The 18,274-nt window shown below is 34.0% G+C and overlaps 1 protein-coding gene across 2 annotated transcripts in view; it reads right to left on the bottom strand.

Annotated features, from left to right (window-relative positions):
* Positions 1-18,274, bottom strand: part of LOC118185249 (caskin-2-like) — a 658,017-nt gene that overhangs the window by 205,195 nt on the left and 434,548 nt on the right. For both annotated transcript variants that reach the window (XM_085825792.1, XM_085825793.1), the window contains one exon: positions 450-561. In XM_085825792.1, coding sequence (XP_085681918.1) covers positions 450-561 — 112 coding nt within the window. The remainder of the gene's footprint in view (positions 1-449; positions 562-18,274) is intronic.

Raw genomic sequence — 18,274 nt, 5'->3', positions numbered from 1 at the left:
GCATACATTACGCGCGTATGCTTTATGCATGCGCGCGTTGAAAGAAATGTTTAATAAAGTAAACAAATAAATATTAAGCTTTTCTTTTGTAAAATTTGATACCCATGATCATAATTGCCCTTTATTTCATAAATTACGGTTTCATACTTTTAAGTATAATTTCTGCATGCCATCTTACCAGATTTAAATTGATGATCTATAATCCGGAATCGCCGAAGTCTCGACGAGTCCGGATTACGGACTTTGTACTGTAGTACATTAAAAGGGATTTACAAAGTCATTTTCACCGCACAACCAGACCAAGTTCAAATTCTCGCATTACCAGATTATTAGATATTTACGGTATTTTTCATTGGCAATAAAAGATGACTGCTCTCGTTTCCTGAAAGAATATCACCATCAAACAAAATACCACTGTATTTCACTCATAAATAAAAATGCTTTCTTACCTGGTCTGTCCAACAGCTGAACAGCAGTGGCAGGGAAGTATCCGCTCTGAGAAGTGTAGTTAGGATGGAAAATGATGCCTCGCCATCTACCATCAGCCCTCTGCTCCAAAACCTAAAGAACAAAAGATTCTTTTAGTTCCAAGAATAAGTACTGCAAATATAGGGTGGCCGCAAAAAAGTAGCCTGCTTTCAAAATCTATGCTATGTTCCTTGCTCTCGGTCTTCCAACTGTCCAACTAAAGTTTAAAATGTCTGTCTGCTCTCGGTTTGCCCGTCTTGTCGCCCTATAAAGCAGTCTTCCAGGTTTACTTTGTCTTTCTATTCATTCCTGTGCATATAGCGTCAGAAAGATAATATGTATCTTATCATATTATCACCAAAGATGGGCTATTTTTTCAGGGGTTCTTAAGCATAACTACAAGTAAAAATATATGTGGACTATTTTAGATATTTTTCAAACATTAAGCAAAAATATTACATTTTATCTCTTTTCAGAAAGAAGAAACGAAAAACGTTTCTCTTTCTCCATCGGAAGACTGAAATGGAGTAAAAACTAATTATACAGCTTTATATAAGTTTTTTTTTTTTTTTTTAAATAAATGCATCTGTTATAGTGCATATCATTTTAAGGCACGATTTATGTGCATATAAAATTACCTATTCGAATAGTTGATCTACACAGGCATTCATTACATAAGACACAGAAATAGCATTACAACTTCAATTTCGAATAAGCATGGTAAACGAAATAAGTTTGTATGTTGTTCAATAAAGACAAATCCATGAATGTTATCAAACAGAAAAGGCTACTTTCATCCCTTATTACATTTTAAGTTTTCTCAAATGAGTAGTCTAATTTGCGAATTAAAATGTGAAAGGGCTATTATAATAATGTTATTAGTAACATTTCTTATACGACTGAACCTCTGATCTCAAATACAAATTATTCGAACAAGAAAGGCCTCAAATAATAAACGGCGTTTCGAGTTACGAAAATCCAATCGGCAACATATTATTTTCGAAAATGTTTTGAAGTAGCCTCTGAACAATTGACCATAGAATTAATATTGAGGGGCTTCTTGAAAAATCATTTTAATATTTCCCGCTAACTCTCATTTAGCAAAGCCTGGCAACAAGTGAGTTACAATACCAATACAGTTCTACCTGGGAAATGACCAGATTGGGTTGCAGGCACAGACTTTGACAAAGAATGACGAACCATTAAGCAATATATGCATGTGCTTAGGGCATCAAGAAAAAGGAACGCCACAATAAGTCTTTAAGTATCCAGGAAAGAGGGCACCAAAAATTTCTACCATATAATACATGATCCAGCTAAATCAAAACAGAGAGAAAGAAGGACTGAAGAAAAAACTGCCGTAAACAAATGTGGAGGCACCAAAATCTTTTAAGCGCTTAGGTCCTCTAAAGGTTTTTAATCCGCCCTTGACTTTGAGCACCAGTGAGACTTCGGATTTTTTGTGTGAACTATGACATTATGCCTCTAAGAAAAGGCATCAGTAAGGAAGTTAACCATGAAGACATGGATAAGTTCCTGGGAGGACCATAAAAATGTTTTCAACAAGAAAGAACAACTTCAAAAGCAGCAACAAAGGCGATTGTGGAATAAACGTTTTCAGAAGAAAAATGATAATTGTGCTTAATTGTGGAAAATGAGGTAAGATTTAGTTTTCACGAAATAATATTCCCTTGATGAAGCAGTTTCAACCTACAGCACAATAGCATAAGCATTTTCAATTACAATGCTACATTTAATTTTAAGAAATATTTTTAAACATAAGCAGCAAGAAATCATATTTGAAAACTTTTGAGTGAAACACAAACACACACACACACACAAAAAAAAAAAAAAAAAAAAAAGAGAGAGAGAGAGAGAGAGAGAGAAGATATTCCTTAAAGACAATTACTAGATTGTTTTATAGTATGGAATTCCGCATCCAGACAATTATATCTTCCCCCTCACATTCCACTTATACCTTTCACTCTACTATAAAACTAAATTAAGTGTTCATGCATTTTATCTAATATTTAACATTTCTTTATCTTTTTTGTTTTATATTTAACGGCTTTCGTTGGTTTTGGGTTACCTGTGCACAAAGTAATTCTAAATAAGCAATCATTTGCTGTCAAGGGACGGATTAATATATTTCACATGAATTCTTATGGGAAAAATTGCTTCAGTTTACGAACATTTAGGTAAACAAACGAACAGCCTTCAGGACCGAATTAAAATTCATGAATCGTGGTTTTATTATATCAATATTAATGATATAAAATAAGATAATAACTACACCCCTTTCCAAACAAAAGTAAAGAATTAGTCTTTGAAAAACATTTCTCTCAATTCATGATTTAGAAACTTGCCTTTTTACAAGGGCACAGAATTAGAGAAAAAATTACAAACCCCCTCCCCCCCCAAAAAAGATTGATTCTTATAAATCACCCCATCCCCATTCCAAAAGAGTCTAGTTCGAAGTTGAGACTTAAGTTACAGCTAAAATTGAGAATAACAAGGAATTAAGGGGGGGGGACTTTTTAACCATACCACAAAGATATAAATACTTTCTTCCGCGGGGATGGACAAATAAAGTAAATCAATAACAAGCGACCCTCAACAAGTACTTGATGCTCAGACATTGTTCAGAAAAATGCTCTACATCCTACGCTGCGGCGCATGCAACAAATGCTGTAAGTACCACAAGTAAGAAGAGGGGTTGGCTAGATTCCGCTCTTCTCGTCAATGTGGCAATGTCAAGTACCGTGGCCTCGCATACCGAAAAAGTCGGTGCCAAACAATAGACGGAAAAATGCCAATGACAAGAAAAAAATAGAAAAGCTAAGGAAAGAGAAAAGAAATTCCGTGGGAATTCGCGCCTTTCTTAACGAAAATCTTTGAAAAGTAGTTTTACCAAGAGCGGGGATGGGATCTTTTACAAAGAGCCGTCGCCGTGCTGGATAGAATGGGAGTGAGAGCGAGATTTTTTTTTTCACACACACATATACGTACGACTGGAGAGAGTGGACGCTCAATAAAAAAGTGATGGCCAGTTCCGCCCGAAAAGAAATGACATAAGCTGCCCCGCATCGTTAAAGATTCTAGTGCCCAAGCTGACATTGCAAGCGACGGGATGGTAAATAGTCACCAATATAAAAGAGCGTCGAGGGATATTTTGATATTTATAAATCTAAGTAGAAGAAGAAGAAAAGCGACCGACACAGAAGAATGTCGAGGAATGTTTTAATAAATTTTATAAATATTAAGAAAAAGTTACTGTGTAAAAAGAGAACAGAAAACTGATAACTGGTGCATTTCGAAGAAGCCAATGTGGTTGAGATAAAATCCTAGTTCAGAGCTTTAAGATAACATTAATAAGAATATGTAAACTGGCTTCGTTCAGAAATCATTTTGACTAAATTCATAACATAATTTTGCCGTACCGTTACAGTTCCCTCCCTTAAACATTTTACGGTAAATTAAAATATAATATATAAAGCAGCGGTCTAAAACTGGTAGTCCTCGAAGCAGTTTTACGCGGCCCGCAAACATAGTGCATTAGTTGTCAATACGTTCTCATAGTTTTAGACACACAGAGATATGGACTGGGCTTGTATGCGTGACTATTATTGATGAGAAAATGAATGAGCAAACTGTGGGTTTGTCTTTTCTACTGCAAGTTTATATGCCAGGCGATGTGGTTGTGATAAGGTGGAAGAACTTCCCACATAGGGTATAATCAAATAATTTAGTTCGTCAGCCGCAGTTGGTAGCGCTTCAATATTCTGGAATTTAAGGTTACCCTTTACTGCATTAGTACATGGTCAAGAAAGTATATGCTTTCTCTTAAGTTGGTTAGTATAGGCTTTTCACTTCCAGATAAACCATTCCAATTCATATCATTTCGTACCTTAATACAAACCAAACACGACACACATTTGGATTTTAACAAAGTGGGCTTTAAGAATACTTTCAGCATACTTTCTATGCAACTCTTTCTATGCAATGTTATTTTAATTTTATTCTTAAGCAAATTCTTCGCAATTTTATTTTATTTTATTTTCCAAAGTTTCTTTGTCTTCTAACAATTCGAATTATTCTAAAGAATAATCCCATCCCCCATGCGTAATTTCATGGTGCTCGTAGTCAGCACAGCTAACTGAAACTGAAAGATCTGTAGTTCAAATTTCAGAAAGGGCGTCCATAAGATGCTTCACTGTAATTACTTTGAAACTGACTACTCATATTTCTCGCTTCGAAGATCCTAATAGTCTCTAGAATATGTTCACAAATTTGTACAGATGTTCAACACACACAGTTACAACAAAGTAGATATTTTGCCATTTGAACGCTAATTTTTAAATTAACACGGCGTTTAAAAGTACATATATGATAAATCCTAAAACATATCTGTAAACATATCTGTCTTTAAAAATATTCGATCAAGTTTTTTCAGGCTTAACGCACTGAATTCTCTTCAGAGCTCTGTCCGTGACGTCTTTGTAAAATACAAAGTTCACAGTCTGTTCCCTAAAAACAAATACCTTGTAAGTTATACCTTTCCAATTAATTAAAGAAAGTCAGAACATGGTCTTTGCTCAAGGTTCCTGTGACCATGATGAATCTTCACCAACCGAAGTCGATGATTGCCTTTTTGTGTTTCAGGATCACAAGCAAAGCACCAAGTTTCATATCCAGTCTGAAAACATCATTTTAATATTTCCCGCTAACTCTCATTTAGCAAAGCCTGGCAGCAAGTGAGTTACAATACCATTAATTCTACCTGGGAAATATTATGATGAGATTGGGTTGCAGGCATAGACTTTGACAAGGGCTGGATGAACCATTACGCAATATATGCACGTGCTTAGGGCATCAAGAAAAAGGAACACCACGATAAGTTCTTAGGTATTCAGGAAAGGCATGAATCCAAAAGGTCAAAGGTATTTGATCCAAAAGGCATGAATTAATCCTGGTTGTTTTCTTGGATCAAATACTTTTTACCTTTATACACATGTTCACCGGATCAAAGCAATTGACTCAAAAAATTCTCTCCGTGAGCACAGGATACTTTAGGAAAAATTCAACTGACATGTCGGAATGTTATGACTCAACTCACTTGTCTGAAGTAACACCAGATCAAGTACACGAATTTTGTGCTGCGAAGCGCAAGTTTGCATCTGTCGTTCAGACGGGCTTTGGGCACCCTATAGATGGTAATACCACTTTGCCCAGTTTTGAAGAAGAATGCTAAGCGGCGCGGGGAGGGGCAGATATAAGGGTTTCTCACTTTTCTTCCCGAATTATCAAACTACGGAAGACGGCTTTCGGCTCACGATGTATGTAAGTGCTCCCATGCTACAAAGATACTATGTCAGGTCTCGGCAGCCTATGATCCGCAGGTCATCGAGTGACCCATTACGTAATTTCAAGTTATCCATTTGAGTTCCGAAAATAAAGTATAATATGCAAAAATGAATTATAAAATATAAATATGAAACGAGCACTTAAAGAATACATACAAAAATAAATAATAATAATGACACTTATTTTCACTGAAAGCTGCAGCAACGAACATGCATTTTTTATTTTTTAAAAATAAAGTATGCAACATAATTCCAAGAAGATATCGATAAGTTTGGCAAAGCCGATCCATAATCCATAATTTAAAAAAAAAATTGGCTTTCCCAATTTGTCTGCCTTCAGTTCAGCTTATAAAATGCGAACAAATATTTTCACAGATGACATTAAGTAAGACAGGAGCGGCTCAGATGCTTGAGTTCGTCCTTAGACGATTACTTATAAACCAGACTTAACGAAACTGACGTTATGACCAGGTGTCTAATTTGTCTGTTACCTTTGTGTGCATTAAAAATTTGACTGTATGTTAAGACGGAATTTCTTCTGCTCCTGAAAACAACAACAGATCATACCACTAGTAGTTTGTATTATAATATTACAATCTTAACGACAAGAACAGTACGCAAATTAACATAATTTCAAACTCTGAAAACAATACTTCTAGAATTGCGTGGGATTTTTCGACAAGGCCTCTACATCGGAATGGCGGTCGCCGCATGTCCTATCGAGGTCGAATCTACGAAATAAGTCATTAAAAAGCACGCGTCAAGCAAAGAGATGGCCACTTAAGGATCTTTGATACAATGTAATCGCACGACGGAGAAAAAATAACAGCCGGCGGGAGAAGCTCGTCATAAAAATGATAAGGGCTCTTTTAATAAGGGCCATATCTATGCAAGTCGCAGAAAGCGCCCCCTGGCTGCCCGCGAAGACGAACCGGGTAATTAGACAAGAAGGGATGCAAATGCGTCCATCCGCGCTGATGACTTTTCGAAATAAAAGAGCGGACGCGCGAAGAAGGGGTCACCGAGAGTGGGATTTGGTCCATGAATTATTCATGCGCGGCAGACCATTGGGCCCATGAGGAAAATGGAGGTTCACAATTAAATGGGTGCATCTTATTCCGTCGGCAACAAATCATTTTTCGGAGAAATCGAAGTAAAAAGCTCTCGAAGATCTGCACTCACTGTTGAAATACAGTTTCAAAGCCACATATAAGATAAAAATAGAAGATTGTTAAATACTATGTTACATATGAAAAAGTTCTAACACAAAAAAATTACACATCATATTTCCTCGCGTATTTTCCCCCTCAGCTATTTAGCACTAGGTTCGGAAAAATTTTACAATATTCGCATAATTTTAACTTTCTTCTATTTTACATAGTTTTCACTTCTAAGGGCTAGTTTATTGGTATATTCTGTTGATTATTTTTATTCACTGTATTCAGTTTGTATTTGCAGTTTTGTGTTGGAATTTCATCCATTTTGTTTTCCTTTACATTCATTATTTGAAAAGTATTTTGCGCAGATCCTTTGTTAAGCTACGCGGACGCGGCAGGTATACTCACACTTAAGAAATTTTCCAAACATGTGATTTCGCCTTATTTCTGTTATTTACATTTTAACTCATTGTAGCCTTATTTACAGCTAATGTAGTCTTCCCGTTACATATTGGCTCAATATTCGTCAGAAATTGTAATGTTAATATTAGTACATATTCTTACTGGAATGTAGGTTTCTTTTAAAGAAATAATATTATAGTGTTTACCATGACTATTTCATTTTTTTATATTCTTACTGTAACCGCGTTCTTCAGAAATTATCGCGTCTATTTTATGACGGTGAAATTACTTTAAAAAAAGGGGGGGAATACGCGAGGAAATGCGGTATACGCGAAAATGTATCTGAGGAAGTTGTCCTAAGGTCAGAATGTCAATTATACAATTTTAACATTCCATGTGGTTCCTCTTATACTTGTTCGTCCCGGATCATGGTCTTGTTACCATATTTAATGCTAATAGTGTTAATGTGTAACGTTTTCGGCCGTTTCATCCACATAGTTGCTCAAAACTTGGTGTTAGAAGAATCATGTCTGCAATTCAGTTTTCCCATTTTTTGTATTATGTGACGCCATCAAACTGACATTCATTAGCTGACATAACATGAATTATCTCTGCCACTTATGTACTTGCGAAACTTTTATAATAGTTGCCGAAACATGACACAAAACCATTCTGATTGATTTTTCAATTTATAACACTGTACTGATTATCACTGCAACAGCGTCGGCGATTTAAGTACCTTTATATGCACTTTTTAATAATAATGCTGAAATTTAAAGTAAGGAAATTAGTAAATTAATGAAAAACGCGTGTAATGCCACATACAGAATTCTGTTAAATAATATTTTTATTTGACTGCAAGCTTCTGCGGTCAGCCACCAAATTATATCTAAGAAAAATACATATATATATATCTATATATAATTTTTGTGAATCCAGCTAATTCAGTTTCACTGGTCAGCTAATAATAATTGAAATGAATTCACATTTATTGTTTTTAAATCTCTTAGTTTGTTAATTAACAAAAGAATAAATTTGAAAGGAAAATTAAATAGCTTACGCTTCGCCAACAAATTCGCCGAGTTCTTTTATTAAGTTTGAAAGACAAATATCTTACTTTTTGATGAGTGGCAACACAGATTTTTATATCGCTGAGTTTCTTCATTAAAACTGAAACATAAATCTTTGGCATGGAGGATTATGTTCAGGTGGAGGTTTATGTGTTCAAAATTTGGACCAAGGACCAAGGAAGTGTTCTATTACGGGGCTCTTAGGCATGTAGCCTTTATCCCCACATCATCAAAGAATTATCTTTATCGCCAAAAAGAGGGTTCCGCAAAGACGTAAATTTAGTGCCAACATGTTAATTTAACAAAAAGAGTAACTGCCTTCCACAGTGAAAAAAGGTAAAAACACTGAAGGACTTAATTTAGTAATTTTGGTGTCGAATAAGGGCCAGAATCAATTTGGAGGGGTTACATCATGAATTTTGAAAAGCATCTATGTTTCCTTGATTAATGGTCATGTGGTGTTAACAACACGAGAGCGGAAACACTCGCGAAAAGCTTCATGTCACAAGTGCTTTGGGCATGGAGGTAGGAAGTAAGATGGAGTGGCCCTAAACAGGTTTCTCCCGTACCCTGCTCTGAAGCACCGGCGATCCCTACGTGGTGACCAAAACATTGGGTCATTTACCATTGAGTTCAATGGGATTTGACGCGTTCGGATGTAAATATTTTGTAATTACGTCGTAAATATACATATAAATGTATATATTTTCTTTTTCTACAACACTTCAGAGTCCTAAGTATGTGAAAACAACATATTTTTAAACAACATTTCATTCTGAACGGAATTAAATGCTATACTTTTCACAGGACAGTTTTCTCAAAATGGTTTAATTTGAATGAAATATTTTCACAAGTTTTCGTTAATTACATTAGAAAAAAAAATTAAGGTAATTCGATTTTATTCGGTTAAGGTACAAAAATTAAGATCAAAGTTTATTGTATTATTAATATTAAAATTATGCATTATTTCTTTTCTATTTATAGAGCTTCTTCCTAAAACACTTTCTTAAATAGGACATGATTTTTTGGCTTCTGAGGCATCTTTTAAATCGAAAAATATAAGTCAATTTATAATTAATGCTCTCTATTCGGTTCATTTCAAATTAGAGAATTATTAGAAATTAGCGAAATACTTTAAATAGTACTTAACTTTCTCTGAACATTTCTGAAAGGGAATAAAATAAGGATTTTATTTTTAATTAACCCAAATAAGTAAAACGTGTAAGCCCAAAGTGATTATTTTTCAGATATATAAAATTAAAACGATGAGTTTAAAATGAGTAGCAGTAAAGCCTCTCCTCTAAAAAATTTTAAAAGGTCATGTTACAATAATATATGGATTTGAAAAAAAAATTATTTTATTTAAAACATTTTGGCGTTTGGAACATAAAATAAAAGTAGCAAATACTCTATCAAGGGTATCGAAAGACGTATACAATTTCGCAAGTGCTTTGGTACCGTAAGGTATTTTTCATTCTTTAAGCATAACATTTTTGTTAAAATCTATATTTTTGTAGTTCAACAGCTTAGAATTTTATAAAACAAATTCATAATCAAAATCGCTGTTGTTAGTTATCGAAAAATAACCAAGATGTGATTTTTGCGTAAATGTCACTAAACTATACAAATTGCTATTATCTATCACACTATGAATGTTTCTTTCATGTGAAAGCGTCCCTTTTTCGATTTGTATGGAACTGTCGTGTGTCGAAATACTATCAGAATACTGCCAAGCGAACTTCTGAATGTAAACAAAGAACACCCCATCTGGTGACCGAAGCTTCGAAGCAGTGCTTCACTTCTAGTGCCGGTTGGCCACTCCTTTCTTTCTTAACTCCATGGCTTCGGGTCTGGGGGAGGGGAAAAGCGGGAACTCGTTAGGCGAGTTTGAATTAAAAGTGTTCAAAATTTGGTGGCTCTAGATGATACCGTTTTCTACAATGCGATTAAATCCGAGAGATAAATATATTGTGTTTTGATCGGTGGCAATACACTTCTTTTATACCGCTGAGTTTTCTTATTAGATTTGAAACAAATATCTCACATTTTGCAGGGTGGCAACACAAATATTTTTATATTGCTGCGTTTTTAATCAGAATTTCCTTAAATTCGCATAAAATATGAAATAAATAGAAAACAAATTATAAATTCAAAATTCAAACTTCGAGGTGCACATGTTCGGGTGAAAGACTACGTGTATTCAAAATCTGGCGGCTCGATGTGCCGCCGTTTTTCCACAGTTCGAGGAACATACAAACATACATAAACATTCTTCACTAACATATAACAAAGATGATAAGGGGAAAAAATAATAAAAAACTGATTCTTGAAATTTTATTTAACAGTTTTAAGTATTTCTCATTGCGCAGTCAAACAACATGCAATTTCTTGGACTCGAGAACCAGTGACAAAATGCGTTTTTATGACGTAAGTATCTCGGCTCTTAGGACGGTTCGTTTAAAAAGACTAAGATGTTTATCTTCCTTCACTGCCCATTTCCCTTGCCTCATCACTAATTAACAACAAAGATTCTTTATTTCGGAGCAATTGTGCTTAATATCTAAATATTTATACTTAAGTTTATAATGATATGTGCTGGTTAAAAATATATAATTACGAAAGAACAACAACGCACTAAATTCGGGTTCACGATTATCATACAAAAATGGCAACATTTCTTCTTCCAAAAGTAAATTAATGCTTAAAAACCTAGTAAGAGAAAGGGGAAATCCTGATAATAATACAATAATTAGTGTTCATTTATACGTTCACTGATCAAATTTAAAAGATTTAAAATTACTTAACAGCCTGAGAACAAGCATAAATAAATTAATATAAGGAGAAAAATCATTTCTGCTATATAATCATACGTCTCAGAAGCTTCTGCTTGAAAATATCGGAATTAGCATAATTTTATTGAAACATGTTAAAAATTTCAGTATAAATTTCTTGATTCTCAATTTAGAATTTATAGAAAAAAATCAGAGCGGGGGGGGGGGAAACCACCTTTTACAGCGAAGGCACAACACGATGCTTAAGAAAGAAAATTATAAGATAAAGTGTAAATTTTACTCAAAAATATGACACCTGGTAAAATGCAAAAGATTAAGAACTCCAAAGCTTAACAACTCTGGGATTACAGTTCTACATTCAGAAAATAAAAATATAAAATGCGCATTGTCTCAAAAGTGAGACAAATTACTTCCTAATAACATCAAATAGTAAAACAAACCATCGACAATGGGACAAATTACATCCTAGTAATAACAAACAGAAGGACAAATTATCAACAGTGGGACAAATCAGATCCTAACTACAACAAATAGAAGGATAAATTATCGACCAGTAGAACAAATAGAAGTTGAAATTATCGACAGTGGAACAAACTTTGACAACATCAAATAGTTGGACAAATTATATCCTAAAGAATAAAAGAATGTAATATCACGGGAATGTGATAACGTAACGTAACGTAAAAAGATACATAAGTGTAATAAATAGCTAGGATATGCTTCTCGTCAAAAGCTGATTATTCTTTCAACAACACGGTTCAGGTTATTTTCTATAAAAGTTAGTTCAAAACGTTTAACATATCATCTTTCACAAATAAGTAACTTATCCGGTATGTCTTCGCTTCAAGCAGGGAACACAATGTACTCAAATCATGACCCTTAAATTTTAGATCACTGCGAACTAAAATGACTTAAAGTTGCGAAATTCACCTATTTGATTATTTTTTTTTCATACCTTTTTACCCGCAGTATATGGTAGAGGTTAAATCAAAATCAGAAGAAACAAACACCTTAGGTGAGCCTGCACAATGACGTTCAGTTTCTTCCACCACCTTTTACCGAAGAATGATCTGAAAACATTTCCGACCCTCATCGCAGAAATGCTACGAGAAAAAGAATTCGAACGACAAACTAGGAAATTTATTTATTGAAGAAAAAATTTCGATGTTAAATAGACTAGCGAATGTAATAACTACCATAAATAAACAACGTAACCTAGCCATCAGGTTACTGGTTCAATCCCTAGTTAAATAATGTACATGGACGAAAAGACACACATACAACAAAATAAATAAATAAAAAAAAAAATAAATAAATAAAAAAAAATAAACCAACAAATAAAAATCATATCCAGAAAGATGAACCAAAAAGAACGATAACACAGGTCTTCATCTGTTCTTAGATCGAAGTATACACGTTCTTCCATCAGGTTATCTTAATTAAGGGGCTATCTTCTTCGTGATGGCTTATTCGGTCCATTTATCAACTTTAATGCTAGCAGCTCACGCTCGGAAAGAACTACGTTGCATTGCTTAACTTGTTTATTAATTTAATATACCCACTTTCTTTACATTTTACCCAAATTGTGACAGACCAGGTTAAAAAGAGAAATCAATGAATACGAAAAGGCCAAGACCACAGCGATTTCAGAAAACAGATGATGGACAACAGGTTAAGTATCAGGTTGTTTGAATTTAACAATAAGAAGTAAGCGCGAACCATGTAATGGGAGGAGGTGACCTGCATTTAGATGAAAGAAATATGTAATTTATTACTTAGTTTTATTAATTGGTAGTTTAACCACCTGCAGATGTTTGCTTCGAAATCTGCAATTAAAAATTTCACTTGCTTGATCGTTACCGCAAGATCTCAAATAATGGACATGAGAAAATCAATTCAAGTTCTTTACACAGATCATTTAGTGAAAATACGACGAATGCAACTTTGATAGTAAACTTAGACTGTACAGAAAACACATTTCACACGTTAATCAATGTTAGTGCATGTTAAGGAGGCATGATAGTTCACCGCAAGATCTCAAGTAATGGACATGCAAAAGTCAATTCAAGTTCTGCACACATAGTTTAGCGAAAGTATGATGAATGCTGTTTTTCTATTCACTTCGACTGTATAGAAAACATGTTTCACATGTTAATCAATGTCAGTATATGTCAACGAAGCATCAAGTATGTGATTAATAGCTGTAATACTACCCCCAAACTCCAAAATTTGACAATTTTCAAACCAACTTTAACATAGTCAAAAATTTTGAAATTCATTATTGAAGAAAATATTAAAAAGAAGTATTTTTATGAATTGAGGCTTTTCTCCGCAAGCATATGAATAAATTCATAAAGCATTAATGCAAGTTTAATTGAAGTTTTTATGTGCACAGGGAAATAAAAAATTCTACATATATGAGTATTTTTTGATTGACGCCTGCTTCCCCCCAAAAAATACATGTATATATATTGAACAGTTTCTTTAAACGTTTCAATTTTATGTTTTAAATATGTGAAATTCTGAAAAACGGTATATATGTTCATATATGTTCATTTATATTTTTCACATGAATAAATTAAACATATGAATTTTATAATATTTGAAAAACTTTTAGAATCTGGATTAAATTATGCTTCACTGAATAACCACGGCTTAAGTTTTTTCTACTCTTTAATTAGTGTTCATGGTGCATATCTTTTACCCTTGAAATAATATTCATAAAAAGATTCGAAATCTCGGAAAAGCGAAATTAACTCTCTCTCCAAAAAAAGTAAGAATAACAGTCATTATTCTTAATGCTCTTAATTACTGTTTACAGTTCATATCTTTAGCTTTTGAAATTACTTTCATTAACAGTACCACATACACAGGGTTGTTAAAATGGGGGGAAAAAAGGAGTAACCTTATTTAAAAAAAAAAGGCAATAAGATTTTCTGAACTAAGTATGAAATAATAAATAACGAAACATCATAAACAGAGTTTAAACTGCTAGGAAAATAGTACTCAGTAATTCAATATATGGCTCTGTTAATAAAAACGATTGCAGATCTTCGAGATAAAAATATCATAATAACACAAAAGACGATTTTTTCTTCCCTTAAAATAATTGCTGAAAACCATACCATTCTGCTCTTCAAATACATAAAAAGCTTTAAAAATTAAAAAATACATTAATGCGCATTACATATTTCTTAACATTTAAGACTTTTATTTTTAATTTACTTTTATTTCAAAATACAGTGGTACCTCGGGATATGTCCTTAATCTTTTCCAAATCCTTGAACTTGTACCAAACGAGCTTTTCCAATAAGAAATAAATCGAAAATAATTAATCCTTCGTATGTAAAAATCCAGTTGCTAATATTATTATAACATTATTTAATGCTAAGAAACAAATACAGTGGGCGAAAAATATATACTGTACTTGAAATGAAATACTGCATTTATATACATTTACGTTATCGAGATTAAAAGGAATTTTTCAAGACACTCTAATGAGATCTTTAAAAATCCATTTCAGCCGTTTGCAATGTTAACCGATTTAACGGCGTCTTTGTTTTTTGCAAAGGTATATACCGTTGTTCTGATTTTCAATTCCATGCCATTTTCAATCTCTTTTTTCCGCCTACGTAGTGATAATAATTATTTCCTTCGTTGTTTTACTCTTCTCATTACCTTTTTTAAAACCAAAATGGCGTTAAAATCAGAGTTATAACAAAGATCATTTATACAAAATTAAAAACAAGCGTACGGATGCTCATGAGCAACCGTAACATAGAGGTAAATAAGTGCGCGTAGTCGTGACTCATCGAACTCAAGTCATATCCCATATAAAATACATATACCAAACAAACAACTGACTCGGCGAAATCGTAGACTGAATATCCGTTCCTGTTTGTGAAGAGTCGGCTCTTGTATTAGGATGGTATTAATTTAAAAAAAAAAAGTTAGAAGGGAAAGATTCGGTGCGAGTTTCGCAGGTAATTTACGAGGTTTTGTTTTTGCTAGTCAGTCGAAAACAATCACTACGTGGAGGAATCCATTTTAAAATTTAGATAAGCAGGTTCTCTGCGGAAGACGAAAATTATGCGAATGTTTTTAAAATTTTAAGAACCTGAAGCAAAACATTGGGGGGCATGAGAGAGGAAACGCAACAAACATAATCTGAAAATCATTTCTACTGTTTCGCTTCACGTACATGAAGCCAAATATATAAAAAATAAATAAATAAATAATTCCCCCCTCCGCTTCTGTACCATGCGATTTCAACCATGCCTCGTATCTTTTTTAACACGAATGTTTTGTTACGGTTTGAATTAACCAACCTGAGGTTGAAAAATTTATCCTAAGACCGCAAAATTCATCCCATGCAAAGAAATTCAGGCATTACCTTATAAAATTCCATACTCTTGTTGCACACATCAGCCATCTTAAAGTAAGACATGGTAAGACTAGTTCCTCATCTGAGTAAAAGAATATTGTCACCCGTCAATAAGCACATTCTCAGCAGTCTATTCATATAAACATCTACTGGCTGAGCTTACACTGCATAATAGAAAATAGAAGGTAATTCATTCAATCCAGGAAAAAAAAAAAAAAATTTGCAGATATTTGTACCTTAAAAATAATCTTGAAAAAGCTTTTCCGTAGATATAAAATACAACAGTAAACCAAATATTTCCTACCTTCCTCTTAATATACCATTTGCTACTCTTTATGAATCTACAGTAATTATTTTACGGTAGAGTACTCGTGCTTATGAAAGCTATTTTCATTTCTATATTATATCCAATATCTAAAGATGATACATTTGGCAGGGGGAGGAATTTCTAAGAAACCTTTTACATCAATAAAGACGCTCCTGACGCTATTTAATATTCACATATCATATCGAGCATTGATAAAACATACAGCATATATTCAGATGTATCATTCACTGTATCACAAAGACTATTCGAAAAACTTTTGAGGCATACAGTAAATTCTCTTTAAGATGACAACTCCCGGTTCCAGACTAATTTGATCTCTATCTATTCAATCCGCCACCAAGAGTATTTGTATTCCCCAACCATTCTCAAATCTCAGACCATTTTTATGTTACAGAAACACTGCGAATGATTATTTTATAACTCCAGTTTTTATAGGCTTAAGCCATCATTTACCAAACTTTCTTTCTACCGAAAAATCAGAAAGCACAATTACTACACTTGACGGGCTGATCTTCCAGAGAATGATGTATATACATTTTAAGACATTAACGTCTAAAACACTTCCTTAAGTACCAGGCCAATGATAGAGGAAATGCTAAATATGAAAAACAAACATCTTATTTTGTTATCGGCAGGGCCGGCGCGCTAGGTTTTTCACCACGCAGTGTAAAATCTGCAACTTCTAAATTTTGTCGCTCGGTTTCGTCTTAAATTCTAAAATTTTTGTTACACCGGCTCTCGTTATTGCATATTTTTTCGAATTTGACCATAAAGACTGCCTAATAATGCTGGCATGCTTAGCCTTTCTCGCAGCGCAAAACGCTTCGTTTAAGCGGCATGATGCCTGCCACACTGACAAAGTCATACAAATCCAGAAAGTGCTTCGAAGGAGAAAGGCTACCACGTGTATACTCATATACCTTGGTAAATATATAGGTTTATTTTTCGTCAGAATATTAAGTTAATATTGCAATAAAATATTTAATATTCTCCTTTATTTCATTCACGTTTATAGAGTCTTGAAGGCATAATCTGGAAGCAACGAAATTCCACCAGGGATTGGCACGCGCGGAACACTTGCAACCGGGCAATTCCGGAGCGTGGCAGTCCACTCCGTACGGAGGCGGGCGGCGCCGTTCTCCTTATCAGGTACAGACCGGGAGCTAAAGAGAATGTCCATCATCAATCAAAAGGGTGTAGGGGGAAGATAGGGCTGCCAAAGCCTTTGAAGGAAAGGCCAGAACCTCCAAGATTTCCGAAATCTGCCGCGCCTTTCACAAATATGTAATGGCAAGGCAGTTTATTTCTTTGCATTTTTTTTTATTTCATCCATTCTTTCTCTTCTTCCTTCATGAATAAAAACTTTAGTCTTTTAATGGCCTTAAAAATGGACGTTTAGGAAATAAACATATATATCTTATCGGCAGTTGAAGACAGTTTTTCAAGAATCCAAGATTTTCCCCAAAGAAATTAATGAAAAACGCGCAAGATGAAATATCCATTGAAAGCACGCAATGGTTTGAAACGTTTAGCATAATTTAAAGGAATCCAGTTATTTTTTGAAATAATCTTACTGACTGGAATATGCTTCTCCTTCGAAATTCCCTTCTGAAAATCATATCTTATATTCAGAACTTAACATTTGAAAATATATAATAAGATAATTTATTATTTACTCCTTAAGTTAATAAAGAAAATAATTTTATTTCGGTTTTACCTTTAGAAAATGGCATTTATATAATCTTCAACATACTTGTGTAATAGGTACATAAGTGCGACAAGTCTCTTGTATTCTTTATAATTTAGCATGAATATGAAAGAAGAAAGCAACCTTCATCTAAAACCAAGACACCCATGTCAAAATATTTATATTTGCGAACAGCTGCCGACTTGCATAAAGGTGCAGACATCTTTATGACACTTTATGCAATCGTCTGGGTGGCGAGACATGAAAATTCCTCGCTCTTACGCAATGGAATGAAGAATTAGATCCAAGAATGATTCTGATACGGCTACCATTAGTATATCTTTCAAGCTTTAAGAGCACCATTAAGTACTTTTCTTTGTATGAGTTTATTGTTTTTGTTGCACGAGTTCTACAATTATGACCTAATGTTTCATCTGTTTCACACCATCGATATCAGGTGCAAAGGTAGCAAGCACCACAGTCACTGGCGTCTCGGGAAATTTCTCGAGTATCCAATAGCCGAATCTGCCCCTGCATGTAAAGCGTTGCTCGAAACATGTTATTAACACATTTAAGTTCATACATTTAATCTGATAGCTCATATACATATGTAAGGCAATTTT

This window comes from Stegodyphus dumicola, chromosome 10 (assembly GCF_044657685.1).
Source record: "Stegodyphus dumicola isolate Sdum_Otavi_A_Nest chromosome 10, ASM4465768v1".
NCBI classification, from domain to species: Eukaryota; Metazoa; Arthropoda; class Arachnida; order Araneae; family Eresidae; genus Stegodyphus; species Stegodyphus dumicola.
The sequence above is the reverse complement of the archived record's forward strand: the minus strand, read 5'-3'. Positions and strand labels throughout refer to the sequence as shown.